This window comes from Myotis daubentonii, chromosome 6 (genome assembly GCF_963259705.1).
Source record: "Myotis daubentonii chromosome 6, mMyoDau2.1, whole genome shotgun sequence".
Lineage (NCBI taxonomy): Eukaryota > Metazoa > Chordata > Mammalia > Chiroptera > Vespertilionidae > Myotis > Myotis daubentonii.
The window spans coordinates 60,716,296-60,733,657 of record NC_081845.1 but is presented as its reverse complement, the minus strand read 5'-3'; the positions used below and the strand labels follow the sequence as shown (position 1 = coordinate 60,733,657).

General features: G+C 40.4%; 1 protein-coding gene across 2 annotated transcripts; it reads left to right on the top strand.

Annotated features, from left to right (window-relative positions):
- Positions 1–3,156: 3,156 nt before the first annotated feature.
- IRAK1BP1 (interleukin 1 receptor associated kinase 1 binding protein 1) lies at positions 3,157–15,380 on the top strand. Of its 2 annotated transcripts, XM_059701140.1 has the most exons (4): positions 3,191–3,660; positions 9,433–9,498; positions 14,643–14,773; positions 14,877–15,380. In XM_059701140.1, exons 1-4 carry the CDS (start codon positions 3,346–3,348, stop codon positions 15,145–15,147), a joined length of 783 nt encoding a protein of 260 aa, XP_059557123.1. In that variant the 5' UTR covers positions 3,191–3,345; the 3' UTR covers positions 15,148–15,380. The 2 variants fall into 2 exon arrangements, with proteins under 2 accessions (XP_059557125.1, XP_059557123.1); XM_059701142.1 differs by lacking the exons at positions 14,643–14,773; positions 14,877–15,380 and adding an exon at positions 10,400–10,555 and having other exon boundaries at positions 3,157–3,660.
- Positions 15,381–17,362: the final 1,982 nt, after the last annotated feature.

Sequence of the window (17,362 nt, the reverse complement as noted above, 5' to 3'; positions counted from 1 at the left end):
GGACCCTTCAGTCTTCAGGCCAATGATCTATCCACTAAGCCAAACCGGCTACGGCTATCTCTTAAGGTTTTATATGTATATATAAAGGTATGCCATGATCCGACATGAGAGAGACTGAATTTTTAAAATTTGGTGTAAATATGGATTTCCATTCTAAAAACAAAACAAACAAAAAAAACCCTCTAACTGACCCAGCTTAACTCAGATTCCAATTTTGGGTCCAAATTGTGTAAAATAGAGTCACCTTACTCAAAATGGTTGCTCAAGGATCAGCCTTGACTTTGACAGAAAACTAGGTCACTATGAACTGAACATTCATTCTCTCATTCTCTTTTATCTGCTATATAGTTCTATCACCACAAACTATTCCATTCTTCTTTCAAAATTACTTTCATCTACTTATATCTCCAGTCCACCATTTAGTGTTTGCCGAAATGGTAATTCAGGAAAAGGATATTTTATTATAGTTAGGTCTGCATTCTTTCACTACTGGTGAGGATAAACTTTTCCCCCATGTTATAGATAACTAGAAGCCTGGTGCACAAAATTCGTGCACGGGGGTGTGTGTCTCGCAGCCCAGCCTGCACCCTCTCCAATCTGGGACCCCTCAGGGGATATCTTATTGCTGGTTTAGGTCCGATCCTTCTCACAATCCAGGATTGCTGACTCCCAACCGCTCGCCTGCCTGCCTGATTGCCCCTAACCACTTCTCCCTGCCATCCTGATCACCCCAAAACCACTCCCCTGCTGGCCCAATCACCTCCAATTGCCCTCACCTGCCAGCCTGGTCCCCTCAACTGCCCTCCCCTGCCAGCCCAGCCCAGTCCCCCCCAAATGCCCTCCCCTGCTGGTCTGTTCACCCACAACTGCCCACCCCTGCTGGCCTGATCACCCACAGCTGCCCTCCCCTGCCGGCCATCTTGAGGGTGTGATGGTCAATTTGCATATGACTTCTTTATTATATAGGAGGATTAGTATTTCTGCTTCATTGGTTTGTATTATGAACTGAATTGTGCTCCTCCCTCCCAAATTCATATGTTGAAATGCTGACCCCCAATGTGACTATATGTAGGAATAGGAGACTTTCAAGAGGAAGTTAAAGTTAAATGAAGTCATTAGGGTGGAGCTCTGATCTAAGAGAACTGGCGGTCTTATAAGAAGAGGAAGAAACATCAGGAATGCTTGTGTACATTGGAAAGGGCATGTGAGGTTTTCTGAAAATCAAAGAGGCTTCAGAAGACACCAAACCTGTCAACACCTCATCTTAGACTTCTAACCTCCAGAACTGTGGGAAAATAAATTTCTGTTAAGCCATCCAGTTTGTGGTATTTTGTTACAGTTTGCCTAGCTGATACAGTTTGCCTCTGTTCGTTATCCATTTTTCTTTTATTTTCTTCTGAAAAGAAAAGAGCTCTCTAAACATAAGGCTATTGGCCTTTTGTATAAAATAATTGTTTTACAAATATTTTTAATTTACAAATATTGTTCCCAATTCATTTTCCCTCTCACCTTTTTTTACAATATATTTTTTACTGATTTCAGAGAGGAAGGGAGAGGGAGAGAGAAGATAGAAACATCAATGATGAGAGAGAATCATTGACTGGCTGCCTCCTGCACACCCCACGGTGAGGATGGAGCCCGCAACCCCGCATGTGCCCTCATCAAAATCCAACCATGACCTCCAGGTTCATAGGTCAAGGCCAGGCTGGCCAGGGCCCCCCCCCCCCTTTTGTTTTGATGTGTACACTGAATTTTTTTTTTTTTTAGTCTAGTCAAAATTTTCATACCTTTCCTATGGTTGCTTCATTTGAAATTGTGCTTAGAAAGTCCTTCCTATTCCCAGAATGATATTTATATTCACCTATATTTTATTCCAATATTTATGTCTCCTCTGAATTTTATTTTCATTATATGATATGAGATAGAACAATTCATTTTTCATATAGCTAACCAATTATCCCTGTATCCCTTATTCATCTTCCCATTTATTTGAAATCTGCTATCATTTCCTAAATACTTATATGCATTTAAAACTTCTGCTGCTTTTTACTTATGGCATCCGTTAATTCAATAATTCTCTTTGGAGATTATTTTTCTATACTTATCATTAGGAAAAATGAACTTTCCATCAAGTTCAAGAAACATTATTTTCTCTCAGGTTATTAAAAATATGGGGGAAGTTTTTCACGTTTTTAAATTAGAATACTATCATATAATTGTTTTTAAGTAATGACAAACATCAAAATAAACAGACAAAATTAACCAAATGATAGGCCAATAAAGGAGAAGGGGGTACCACCTGTTGTAGCTGCATTATCTTACTAGGAAAGAAAAGTAGTGCAGAAGAAACTACTTGAGGATGGGCAGTAGGCTTTTTCAGGCTCCTTTTGTGAGAATAGTTGTCCTTAAAAAAAAAAATAGTTATTAAAAAAATTCTTTTTCTCCTCCAGGACGGGAGGACTAGATGTTTTTACATACTGAGTGGTAAGAAGAAAACCTACCGAATGGTGATCAGTGGGCTGAGGGTTGTGTTGTTCTCTCGAGAAAGGGGGATGAATAAGATCTAAGTCGTTCAGGCCGGCAGTGTCCACGTGGCGCGCACCGGGGTGCCGCCCAGCCCGCTCGTCGGTCCGCGTCTAAGGCTACGGCTCCAGGGCCCTCGGGAGAGCGCGAGCGGCTCGGCACCTGCCGCAGCTTCGGCTGCCCTAGTCAGCTGTCCGTCTGCTCCTCTCGGCTTTGCATGTGCAAGCCCTTGACCACCACGTTGCAAACGGGAATCGTCTTATCAACGTGGCTTTTGAGACGATGAAAATGAGATTCGAGGACTCCAACTCCCCAAATCACAGTGGCAATGAGCAGTCCCTGCCCACGGCCACCCCTCGCGCACCGCGGCTAAGCAGCTGTGCCGGGGGCCGGGGAAGTCGGAGAGGACGCGGCTGACAATCACAGACCGCGACGGGGAGACGCGGGGAAGAGCCGGGAGTCCCGCCGGGCTGCGCGGGCCGTTCGGGAACTGCCTCCGAGGTTCGCCCGCGAGAGGCGGGCGAGGGCGGCGGGCGCGGGGCGGCGGGCCTCCGCGAGAAGAAGGCCGCGGAGAAAGCCCACTACGACTTTGGAGGGCCACGTGGTGAAGCTGTTAAACACTAGGACGAGCCGTTCGGCCAACACCGTGTAAGGAACATGCGGCAAAACTCTCCACTCAGCGCAGCTCCCGCTCTAGAAGCTCCCGCGCCGCCCAGCCCTTCCCGGCAGCCTTTGCGCCGCGCACAGGGAAGCCCCGGCGCGCTGTGGCCGCTTCGGCCGCCGTCCGCTCCGAGTTGCTATGGTAACCCAGCCGCCATCACTATGTCGTTGCCACAAGCTTCTCGGTCTCGGATGTTCGTGGAACTGGTTCCCTGGGCGGACCGGAGCCGGGAGAACAATCTGGTCTCGGGCGGAGAAACGCTGCCCATCCCCCGCCACCCGCTCTCCTCGGCGCAGGCCCAGACCTCGGCCCGCGAGGTGCACGTGAGCGGCGCCGCGGAGGTGTCTGCGAGTCCGGACCGGGCGCAGGTCGCCGTGCGGGTGAGCAGCACCAAGGAGGCGGCGGCCGAGGCCAAGAAGAGCGTCTGCCGCCGCCTGGACTACATCACGCAGAGCCTCCAGCAGCAGGGTCTGCAGGTGAGAGCTCTGCGTGGGAGGAGGGGCCGGAGCCGGGGCGCAGAAACAGATGGCAGAGGGTCTGGTCCCCATGGCGGCTGGAGCGGGGGTGGAGGGGTGGAGGGGCTCGAGCATCGGAGGCGTCTTTGTCGCAGCGGGATCACAGGCGCCAGGACCCGGCAGCGAGAATCCTCAGCCCATCCTTCTTGAGGAAGGTGATTACTGGCTGCCGTGACTTCCAAAATGAGAAAATGCAAATTGAGTAGGGGTTTTTTTTTTACATGGCGATATTTGCTGCCGTAGTTTGGTTTTTACCCTCGTAATGATGAGCTGTCAAACTTGAAACATTAGATGCCAGTGCTTGCCTAAGTAGTGTGCTGTACCCGACTCGTTTTTTGTTCTGATGCGGCACCTCGGAATTGGCAAGTGAAAAGCATGACCTACTTCCTCCTCCCAGCCCCGGAAAGCTTCGCGTGGAAAGGCCCTTCAGTATTTTGGGCAAACAGGAATGGGGGTGGGGAGAGGGCGTCCTTGAAGATTCAAAGGTTTTCTCCAAATTTTTCAGTTTTAAAAAATTAAGCTGTTATATTGTAGATGCCGCCTATATAAAATACCCCTATTACCAGGTGTCAATGAAATCACTAAATAAATCTAACCTTAAGCCTATTTTTAAGAACAGAATAAAAAAATGAAGCAGCCTTGTTTCATCCATACAACAGCCTCATTAGGCAGGTTTTAATACCTTCATTTTCCAGATTTAAGAGGTTAAGTAATAAGTAATGTTCTGAACGTCAGCCAAGGCGATATTTGAACTCCTGTATTCCTGAAACCAAAACACAGCTTGCTTCCGACAATGCCAGGCTGCGGAGGATAATTAGAATGAAAGAAAATCAGAAACCATAGAATGAATGGGGCAACTCTCTCAGTTCTTCCGTTTTACAGAATAGGACCCTAAAGGCCATAGTTGCGATTGACCCAGGGTAACACTGAGTTTATGAAAGTGCTTCCAGTTTATTGTTAGAAATGACACATCCGAAAAATCAAGTTTTTACTTTAAGGAGAAAACATACTTGTACTGCATTTACAAACAAAGTTATTTTTAAAATCAGTTGTAAAAGAATGTCTCTAAATGATTTTTCAGTTTAGAAGAATGCAAATGCTAATTAAAATAATGTGAATAAAATGAATTTAATGTATTTAATATAGAGAGAAATATTTTCCGAGAAAAACTGCTGCCAGTACTGCAGTCCTGTTGAATAAAACCTGATTCTTAAGTTACTTACATAAAATGTGTACTACTCCCACTGACTGTAACTTCTAATATGTAAAACAAAATAAATTACTATGTCCAGGTTACAGTTAAGATTATATTAAGATTCAGTGTTCAGGGCAAGACATACAAAGGTGAGTAATCTTCCAATTATCTCTGCTAATGGAGAAAAGCAGTCATGTAGGTAATTTGTTCAATAGGTAATGAAAAAAAAATAATTTATATTACTTTGCAGGACGAATTATAATGGGTCTTCACAAAGCCTTTATTTATTTTAAACTTTGGAATCTTGGGTTTATAAACATCACTCCCCCGTTTAAAGGGCTCCTCATATTCCAAACTCCTTTGCTTTATAGATACAGCCTAACTCTATCATTTCCTGTCCACCTTCTCTCCTGGTTGACTACTAGCTGACTTCCTTTTTTTTTTCCTCCGAAGACTAGCCCAAGTTCACCTCCTTGGCATTATTTTCCTAACAGTAGTCCCTGTCATGCCACACTTCACTCCCCACTTGTAATAAAACTTACCGTTCTGTATTATATGTGTTGCTTTACCTGTCTCTCCTCCATATTCTAAACCTCTGTAGAGAAGAGATCATTTTGCCCTTGTTTGCTTCATATATATCACATAGTGCATACTCAGAAAATGGTTTCTGAATGAATAAAAGAAAAATATGAGAGAAGCATAAACAATGACTTCAACTATATTACAGGTCATATATAGTTTCATGATCACATAGCTTCATGTCTGAAGGCATAAGCCTCATTTTTTAGGGTTTTCTTGGAAAATATTTTAAAGTTCTAAGCAGAACTCATTCAACCATCAGACATTTACTAGGCATTTCCTACCACTGTTCAATTTAAAACAGCACTTAGGGTAATGTGTAATTCTTTTTGTTTTCTGGTTTTTATGTTCCTCTCACAGGCTGTGAGCTTCATAACTGTATTTTTTTTTCTATAAACATGTAATGGAGGCCTTAAACATGTTGCTAGGCACCAGAAATGGAGAAGGAGTAAAATTTCAGTATTGTGCTGAAGGAGTCACCCGATCGGAATAGACTAATACATAGTAGATGTTGTGATGAAAGTATGTACATGATGCAATATAGTAGTGTAAGAAAAGAATGTTCATTTTACTTGAGGAATTCCAGAAAGCTTTCATAATGGAAATGACATGTGTCAGATCTTAAACAGTGGCTGGCAGGAAAGCATTCCAGTTTCACACTAGAGTGCAGCAAGTGTATGTGTTTAGAACATACACAGCTCCCTATGGCTAGGGCACAGGAGTGCTTAGGGAAAGTGGAGGGGAATCAAGCGATAAGACTGAAGAGGAAAGCTGTACACAGAACATGAAGGAAGGCCTTGTGTGCAATACTGAGGAGTTTGGATATTATTGATAATAAAAAAAACTTTATACTATTGCTAGACCTTTTACAGATGTTATCTTATGTGATACTCCCATCATATGAGACTGGCAGTTTAGTTGCTGCTTTAGAGATGAGAACTCCCAGGATCACAGTAGTTATTGGCATTAGCTTGTTCAAGTCACACAGATAGGAAGTGGCAGTGTTTAGACTCCAGCCAAGAACTCTGACCACATGCTCTTAACCACTAGAGTATATTGCTGCTTTAATGTCTTGGTAGAGGATAAGTTTATGTTATAAAAGAATATATTTTTATATTTTTTTAAGTGTATTTATTGTCTAAAGTTTTACATATGTCTCCTTTTCCCCAATATAAAAGAATATTAAGTGACAAAAAAGTTTCATGTTAATCAAGTGAATAAAGCTGATCACAAGAAATACAGTACAGTTTCATTTTAAATTTATCTGCATTCTAAGTTTTCTACAGTCAGCAATTATCCTACCTAATAAAGAGGGAATATGCTAATTGACCCTCACACCATCACAAAGATGGTGGCACCCACAGCCAATAAGGAGGGAGTATGCTAATTGACTGCCCCGCCCTCAAAGATGGCAGCGCCCACAGCCACAAGATGGTGGCGCCCAGTCCCCTCGGCCCCGCCAGGGCAGCAGGCACGCAGCAAGGCTGGCCCTGTCCCCAGGTGGGTCCGGCCGCTCTGTGTGCCTGCCTCCGGAGTCCCCTTGTCCCCTCAGCCTGCCAGCCGCCTAGGGCCGACCCCGAGGCACAGGCAAGCCTCAGATGGCGGCTGCCCAGCCACCCAGGGCCGCCTGAGGCTCAGGTAACCAGGGCCCGGCTGAGGCTTGCGCTGCTGTCAGTGACAGCAGCAGAGGTGTGATGGGGGTGTCGCCTTCCCCTGATGGCCAGGTTGCCTCCTGCCCCTGAGGGCTCCTGGACTGTGAGAGGGGACAGATCGGGCTGAAGGACCCACCTTCTAGTGCATGAATTTTCATGCACTGGGCCTCTAGTCTTTATCATAAAAATGCATAAATATTTTCATGAGAATGACAGGCATTAGAGCAGCCGTGGGCAAACTACGGCCCATGGGCCGGATCCGGCCCGTTCGGCTGTTCTATCCGGCCCGTGGAGCCGAAAGAGCGGAGGGTTCTCTTGCTCTCCCCTCCACTCCTTCACCAGCAGCAGTGTTAACATGGCAACGTTGGGAAACACGGCTCCTTCTTCTGAGTCCAGTTTAAGAACCCGTTGTGGCCCTCGAGTCAAAAAGTTTGCCCATCCCTGCATTAGAGCTATAATTGGAACTTTAGTTCAAATTTTTGGGTTAAAGCTTTTTCTAATTTTTCTGGATAATATAAACTATTTGAACTTAGTTTATATCTTAAAATTCAGATGCAGGTAGGTCCCTTACAAAAGAACATATAATTAGATCCCAGCCAAGTAGCTCAGGTTAGAGTGTCATCCCCATACACCAAGGTTTCTAATTTGATCCCTGGTCAGGGCACACGAATCAACCAATGAATGCATAAATAAGTGGAACAACAAATCAATGTTTCTTGCTCTCTAAAATCAATAAAATTTAAAAAGAACATACAATTAAATTATTATTGAGCATAATAATCTTTATATTTATTTAGCATATATTTTGAAGGATACAGAAATTTTGTAAAACATAAGGTATGCCTGTCCCCAAAGATGAAAGTAGCTAAAGAGTTCATTTTACTAAATTTTAAAAACTATTTTGAAAAGTAAATAAAAAATTTAACATTTTTATCAAAATTGTGTACCTGAAATTTATGCAGAGATTCATAAAGCATTAATATTTTCAAAAACTGGTCTGGGTCCAATATTTTAGAAAACTTTTATAGCATCTTTTATATTAAAATAGCATGGCATCTACATTTGCTTAGTATCTTCTCTGTGTTAAGTGCTATCAACACTAATAAAAGAGAAAAATGGTAATTGGCGTACGAGCTACCCTTTTCATTGGCTAATCAGGGCTATATGCAAATTAACTGCCAACTAAGAATAGCAGTTAACTGCCAACAAGATGGCAGTTAATTTGCATATGTAGGCACAATACAGGGACACGAAAGGGAAAGCAGGAAGAAGCCCCCTGCCACTGACAGTGATCGGAAACCCAGGGGGGAGCTAAGAGCTGGGGGGAGGCCGCCTTTGCCCTGCCCCCCAGCCATGATCAGAGAATCAGGTGCCTTTGCCGCCCTGGCCAGTGGTAGCAGGAAGTAGGGGTGGAGCCAGCGATGGGAGCTGGGCAAGGTCAAAGCTGGCAGTCTCAGGAGCTAGGGGTCCCTTGCCTGGGCCTAAAGCGAAGCCCACGATCGTGGGGCCGCTGCAGCTGTGGGTCCCCGCTGCCCAGGCCGGACGCCTCAGCCAGAGGGGTCCTGCAGGGGCAGGAGCGGAGCCCGCGCGATCGCGGCGTCCCCCCCCCCCCCCCCCCCCCCCGCTGCCACTGCAAGTCCCCGCTGCCCGGGGCTGGACGCCTAGGCCAGAGGCGTCAGGCCTGGGCAAGGGGCCGATCCTGCGATTGGAGGGTGATGGGGGTCAACGCCTGAGGGCTCCCAGTATGTGAGAGGGGGCAGGCTGGGCTGAGGGACACTCCCCCCACACACACACACCCAGTGCACGAATTTCGTGCACCGGGCCCCTAGTATATATATAACTTGTCATTAAGTCCTCAAAACAATTCTGTGTAATATATACTTGGTATTAACCTAATTTTATAAATGCAGAAACTAAGGCTCAAAAAAGTTCAGTAACTTGCCCAAAGTTGCATACTATAAATATTCAGTACATTTATATTAAATTATTTGTAAATTAAATATATATTTTTAAAATTTTTTTTACTGATTTCAGGGAGAGGAAGAGAAAAGTAGAAACATCAATGATGAGAATCATTGATTGGCTGCCTCCCACATGCCCCACACTAGGGAACGAGCCTGCAACCCAGGCATATGCCCTGACTGGGAATTGAACTGTGACCTCCTGGTTCATAGGTCAGTGCCCAACCACTGAACCACACTGGCCAGACTGTATATTAAATATTTAAAAAACTCTAACATTCCTTTAGAGTAATTCCATTTAGTTGCCAGACATTTAGTAATCATACCCTTGTACTTTCTGTTTCAGGCAGAAAATGTAACTGTGACAAAGGATTTTAGAAGAGTGGAAAATGCTTATCACATGGAAGCAGAGGTAAGTACTTACAAATAACTGAAAACAGCATGACTTTGTGTGAATAATTTGCATTTATTTTTGTTCTTGAACTGAAATGTACAGGAGAAATGTTTCTCATGGTATTGATAAAAGGTTTTCTCAAAATCATTTTTGGTGTTACATATCTGTGAGCTTTTAAAATAAATGTAATGAGATATACTTAAGAGAAGTTGTTTTGAAATGCAATAAAAATAGCAAGGGGGAAGTTGCAGTTAATTACCACCTGAATAAAACTTTGTAATATTACATAGTGAGCAGGAAACACTACGAGAGAGAAATTTCTTTTTAGATAAAAAGCAAATTTATAAAGTCATAACAAAGGATTGAAACACTTTTTTTAACATTCTTTTGTTTCACAATGCAATTTTATTGTGTTGTGGAAAGAACAAAATATTTTTGTATACTCAATGAAAGCATTTATTTCCCACAACTGTGTATACTTTTTACTGATCTTTAAAGATTTTATGATCAGAATTTATGAATCAGAGTATGTTATAGTTGTGATTAGGTTACAGGACTGCTGTCTGTTTCTGATTAGGAACATCCTGGGGTATATGCTTGGTGCATGCTTGCTGCCTTGCCACAGGAAGCAAGAATGGGGTTAGAGTGGAATCTTATCTAGTCAGAGAATCTTTGTCTTTAGAGGTGGAAAATACTCAAGAAATAACCTAGCCATACCTTCAGGCAGATAATATTTTATTAGCAGAAAGTAAATTATTATTTAATGTACAGAAAGTACATTAGAGCTACTTGTTTTATTATAAGGCATGGCTAAATGAGAACTTGGCTAAACTCTGCTCATCTTCCTTCTGCTGTACTTACCTTTTTAATATCTTTTACTCAAATTTCTTAAGAGAGAATCTGATTATATTTTGTATAGGGCCCCCTGGTACACAGAACTCATATCACACAATTTAGTACATGCTTGCCTTTAAGTCAGCCTCAGCAGTCAGCAGAAACCAGGTTGGTGGGCTCACAAGGTAAAGAACAATGTGTGGCTTTATGGATGCAGATGTCGTGAAAAGTAACACCTAATGTCCTACATATACCAAGATTCTCATGGACAGTTAAATATATACATTAAGAGTAGATGGTAGAACATTACTTTTCATGTAATATCTGAAACTTTCATCCTGAAAGGCACTCTAAAGATTCTTTATCCTTCCACCTACCATGCTGCTGCTACTTATCTATATACTAGAGGCCCAGTGCATGAACTTCATGCACAGGTAAGGTCTCTAGGCCAGCAATCAGGGCCGATCGGGGCCTTCCAGCTGCCAGCTGGGCCTTCCTTCGTTCCATGCCACCCCTTGGTGGTCAGCACACATCATAGTGAGCAATCAAACACTCAGTCTCCCAGTCAAACTCCCGAGGGGACACTTTGCATATTAGCCTTTTATATAGATAGATATAAAAGCCTAAGCAACTGTTCAACTGGTAACTATGATGCACACTGACCACCAGGCGGCAGACATTCAACACACAGGCATGGAAACATGGAATAAACTGATGAATCTTAGAGGGAAGTGGAGAGCGGGGAGGATGGGAAGAGATTAACCAAAGATCTTATGTGCATACTAGAGGCCCGGTGCACAGATTCATGCATCAGTGGGGTCCCTTGGCCTGGCCTGAGGGGATCGGGCCAAAACTGGCAGTCCAACATCCCCTGAGGGGTCCCCGATTACGAGAGGGCACAGGCCAGGCCGAGGGACCCCACCGGTGCACGAATCCGTGCACCAGGCCTCTAGCTATAAAGATAAGAAGATGGAAAGTTAGAAATTATTTAAGTGACGTTTTTAAAGGTGGATGAATGGTGGTTTTGTGTAAGGAGGGGATTTGGATTAAAAACATAGGCTTTGTAGTTCATATATCCACATAATCTCAGTGTTAGAAGGGATTTTAAAAGCCTGGGATATAAAAGACTGAGTAAATGTCTTTTGAATAGAAAGAGCAGTATAACCACTCAGACAGTTTTCCCCTCTCCTTTTCATTGCATGTTTTCCATTGTCAGGTGTTTTCCATACATTATCTCATCTAATTTTTTTTAACTCTTAATTTTTGTTGTGGAATACTTTATACATAGACAAGCATGAATATAAAAGGCCCATTCCATTTTCAGACATCTAATAAATACATTTTCTGACATTAAACCAGAATTGACTTATTAGTACTCCTTTTTTATAAGTAGTATACCTCTCCAAGAACAAAGCAATGCTAATTCTTCTTCCTTGAAGCACACACTTGCAGTTCAGTATCATATTGATGCTACTTTTTTCTTCTCTAGACATGCGATCCCCAGTTTCTTTGGCCATTTCTTGTATGAGAAACTCCTTTAGTTAACCATTACAACTAAAAAAAAAAAGTGTCTTTATTACATGCTGCTTTTAAATTATGTTTCTCCTATCTTACACTTTGTTATTGCTGTTTTAAAATGAATTATAGGATTTTACACTTATCTCTGGATGATTTTATCCACTAGATTTGATCTATATTTCCAGCCTATTGGGATTGTTTTTAAATCTCAATTTTATCAAGCCATGTTATTTTTAGTACTGCCAGCTTTATCTCCACTGCTGACTTGATCATCAGTGTTCTATCTATGTAATTAATTAAAATACTGAGTAGCATTAATCAACTATGACCGTAAGCAACAATGTTGCCATGAAGACTGTATGTCAGTATATCCTAAGGCTTGTATGAATATATAGGTAAAATGAAAACCCCCTATGGCTATGGTATTTCTCTGGTGATTTACCAACTAGGAAGTCAAATTTAGTACATCTTCATTTGTTCTTAATGATTTCAAATGTACATGTTCAATATATTGGCCTTTGGAAAGAAATAATTTGACAGTGATTCAGAAGGTAGAGGTTAAAAGAACAGTATAGAGTTGATGAATTTCACTCTCAAGAGTAAAAGCAAAGTTAGAAGTCAGATGAGTTTTCTACTTAGTGTCTCAGCAAGAAACTCGGTAATTAGAGTTTGAATGTATGATTCTAAGGACCTTGCAAGATTTCAGTCTTAAATTCTTGTGTCCTTATATTGTTATTCACAAAAGCCTACCTGGAGGGAGCCCTGTATGCATTTCTTCAGAGACAGGAACAAGGAAGCCAGGGAGACTTGAGGGGGAAGACAAAAATAGGTTATGGCAGTCAGTACCAAAGAGAAAAGAAAATATGCAAAGTGCTGAGGCCTATGGCAAGGGATCAAAATGAACCAAAGGCCCTATTTTCTTTCCTTTGATAGAAATCTTTTTTTTTCCTTTTCTTATTTCTTATAAACTAAATTTTAAAATACTCTGTTCTAGAATCTTGCCTGGGATTGAAAGGTGTCTAGCCCACTAGAATTAGTTTGTTCAGTTTTATCTGCCCACCTTTTTTTTGGAAATTAGAACTACACATACTTTTAGGGAGGGTTTTGGCCCGTTACTTTATGGTAATTTAGGTTAGCAATTATAATTCAGAAGGCTTATATGCAGAACATTTCAATAGCCGAGATTTGATTTATCCAGGAAATGAATTTATTTAAAGCACTTAAAATCTCACCTATTTTGGAATTCAGTTTCTACTTTATTACTGAATTGCTAAACTAATGGGGATTCTTCTTGACCAGAGATATGAAAGCATTTATATGATAATATCAATCTGTTTTGTACTTTAATATAGCTAGTACAGGCCAATCTAATTTACTACAGTAATAAAATAAAAAAGAAACACCATATGATCATCTCAATAGATGCAGAAAATGCATTTAACAAAAATCCATTATCTATTCCTAATAAAAATTCTCAGCAAGCTAAAATAGTAGGGAACTTCTTCAAACTGATAAAAAAAAAATCTATGAAAAATCTACATATTTAATGGTGAAAAAACACTAAATACTTGTGCCTAAATCAGGAACAAGACAAACATAGCTACTTTCATGACTTCTATTCAACATTGTACTTGAAATTTTCTGGCTAAAGCAGTCAGGCAAGAAAAAGAAATAAAAGGTATCCAGAATAGAAAGTGAGAAGTAAAATTGTCTTTATTCATGGATAACATGACCATCTATGTGGAAAATCTGATGGAACCTACAAAAGAGCTATTAGAATTGATAAGCAGCAAAAATATAAAATACCTAGGGATGAGTCTGATTATAAAAATGTGAAAGAGCTATAACTGGAAATTGCAAATCATTGCTGTGAGAAATAAAAGAAGACCTAACTAATGGAGAAACATACCTTGTTAGTGATTTGGAAGTCTCAATATCATTAAGATATCAGTTCTTCCTTAAATATATATAGCTTCATTATAGTCCCAATCAAAATCCCAGTAAGCTTTTTAAAATAATATAAGTTGACAAAATGATTATAAAATACCTTATTTAGTTGGAACTGAAATCAGACCGATCATAGTCTTCACTGGATAGCATTTATGATTAAAGGCAACTGTTCTGCTTGTATAAGATGACTCGGGAGGTCAGGGCACCCCTCTCTCTCTTTGCTACTCCTGTTTTCTGTCCAGTACCTGTACTTTTTTGTTTTACATATTAAGCTTGTGTAAACTTTCCTTAAAAGAAAGGTTTAGTCTGCTTCCTTAAAAAAGGTTTTTAAGACTACAGTTTTGTCTTGCTAACTATAGGAATTCCTCCCACATATTTATAGAAAGGGGACATAATGAAATAGATGTTTCCACATATAAATCTGAAAATAACTACTGGAAGAAGAAACATACCTACCTCACTGCCAGCAGTGAAGTGAACTATGATGTAATTACTGCTAATCAGAAAGTTAATGGCATAGATTCGACTAAGGAGTCATGAAAAATTTAACAGAGTTAGAATTCAGCCAAATAATAAAGTTGAAGGGGGAAAACCTCCATTTCTCTTTCATAAAAAGTCCCTGACTGGTTTAAAATGTATTTTTAAATATTCAAGTTAATATTAGATAAAATTCATAAGCAAAAATAAATTTAATAACAAAATAATTTAGTTATAAGTATCAGCTAGGCTTTTTATATCTGTTACATACTGTAAAATAACCTCAGTGTAATATGGCTTTACTTTTTAAACTCTAATTTAGAGAAAATTTTGAAATAATGTATCAGGCATGAAAATAATTTCAAGTGTCATTTCATTTGCAGGTCTGCATTACATTTGCTGAATTTGGAAAAATGCAAAATATTTGTAACTTTCTTGTTGAAAAACTAGATAGCTCTGTTGTTATCAGTCAACCCCAGTTCTATCATACTCCAGGTTCTGTTGAAAATCTTCGGTAAGTTCAGCACATCTTTAAATTATCAATTAATTAAACAAAACTCTTCAGTGTTACAGTTCATTGAATGTCATATTAATAATCTCTGCATTTCATTTCTAAGACGGCAAGCCTGTCTTGTTGCTGTTGAGAATGCATGGCGCAAAGCTCAAGAAGTCTGTAACCTTGTTGGCCAAACTCTAGGAAAACCTTTATTAATCAAAGAAGAAGAAACGAAAGAATGGGAAGGCCAAATAGATGATGACCAGTCATCCAAACTCTCAAGTTCATTAACTGTACAACAAAAAATCAAAAGTGCAACAATACATGCTTCTTCAAAAGTATTTTTAACTTTTGAAGTAAAGGGAAAAGAGAAGAAAAAAAGACATCTCTGAAATTCCAACCAAAATATATTGTGTTTATATCTTTTTGTCTATTTTTATACTTTTTATAATGTTTACTTTTGCATATATATATATACATATATATATAGTATAGTATATAAAGTGTTTTCTCCCCAAAATCTGTGAATCCTTAAATATAGTTCCACAGAATACTTATGTTTACTTTTTATTTTGAAAATCTTACTGTGGGAAATACTCTTTGGAAATAAATATGTGCACACTTATATATACTGAATTTATATTAGTATATGTGTAAGTAACTTCTATATTTCTACTATAAGAAGAAATATTGACACAGTTATTAGCATGATCATTAACATTAATAGAAAGAATGAAAAGCAAAACATAACTTTTGATAAAAGGATAAGGAAGTATATTATGAAAATATTTTGATACTAGAAATAAAAGGTAATATATGGACCAGACTCTCTTCATCAGAGCTTCTTTGCTTTGATTATGCCAGCACTCTCCAATACAAATATAATGCAAGCCACATAAGTAATTTAAAATTCCCTAGTAGACACATTTTTTAAAATTTTTTTAAACAGTTGGAACTAATTTTAGTATTTTATTTAATAAAGTATATCCAAAATATTATTTTATTATGTAATCAATATATTAAAAATAATTAACAGGTATTTTATATTTACTCTTATACTAAGTCTTCAAAATTCAGTGAATATCTTATAGCACATTTCAATTCAGATGCTAAATTTTCACCAGAAATATATTATCTATTTTTAAGTTTCCTAAAGTTTAGTTTAAACAATATATTCACATACCCAAGTTGTTCCAAATATGCTTAAAAGATCTAGCAACTGGATCAACTATCTGTTTTCAAATTAAAATTGTAAAAAATTTAAAATTCAATTCCTTGCTTTTACTAGCCACATTTCAAGTACCCTGAAGCCATTAGTGGCTAATGGTCACCATGTTAAACAGTGCAGGGTTATACACTGAGATACTACTTAGGCTATTTGAGATGTAACCCTGTACATGGTATTGCTATTGAATTACACATTATCTACATGGACTTTCCATTCCCCACCATTCAGCTCAGGTCCCAGAGTTTTTCTTTTGACATATCTTGATACCTATATACCAATATTTCTTCCCTACAACAACATATTCCAGTACAGGCAGTCCAAGCCTGTGGTCGTCACGCTGTCACACTGTAATGACCAATCACCAGGAGGCTGCGTGCTCAGCAGGTGGGCACGGGTGGACTGGGACTTGACATTGCATCCCCACGGGTGCCAGCAGGGACTTGACCAGGAGGTGCATCGCGGGAGTCCCGTGTGGTGCTGGCCCCATAGGGCGGGACTCCAGGACTCAGGGGAGCCTTGCAGGCACGTGGGGGGGGGGGGGGCGGGGGGAGGCTTGATGCAGGCGCCAGCGGGTCTGGGTCTCACACAATTTCGAGGCGCACACGGGTGGGCAGGGCTGCGTGCGGGGTGAGGCTCAGGCGTGTGGGTGGGCGGGGCTGCGTGCATCGAGTCCTATGCGGGTGGGTGGGGACTTGACTCTGGGTCTCACGCTGGCGGGGGCTTGACACTGTGTCCCCACAGGCGCTGGCCCAGACTGTTGACAGGAGGGAGTGGGGAGCCAGATACCCACACTCAGGACCCAGACAGCAGGGCGGTGGGAACCCCGTCCCTCGCAGAATCAGCTGTATCAATGTTGTTTTTATATCATGTTTTTGTTGTATCATATGTTTGTTCTTGTTATATCATGTTGTTTATTTATTAATAAATTTATATATTACTTTTACATACATTTTTCTAATTTTCTTTAATCTCTGACACTTCTATTATAGAGAAAGGGCAAATAATGATATTAAAATATTCTAATTCCCTTTCAATGTGCACAAATTCATGCACTAGGCCACTGGTTTATTTATAAAAAAAAGTTCAGTCATTTCGACGTATGTACATATGTGCTTTATGTTTTTTATTATTTATTTACCACAAGTAAAGGTCAGGAATTGTTATCTTAATTCTAAATTTTTTTTTATTGTTTCACTTCATTACTGCTGTGTATGTGCTCCCTGTGAGTGACGTAGGTGCTTATGTAGGTGGGTTCTGACTTAACAGCGAAAATCACTTACGTCGTGCTGTAGGAACAGATCTCCAACGTAACCTGAGGACCTACTGTATATAGTTTCCATCCCCACCTTTCTTAAGTTACACTGGAAGTTTTATCCATC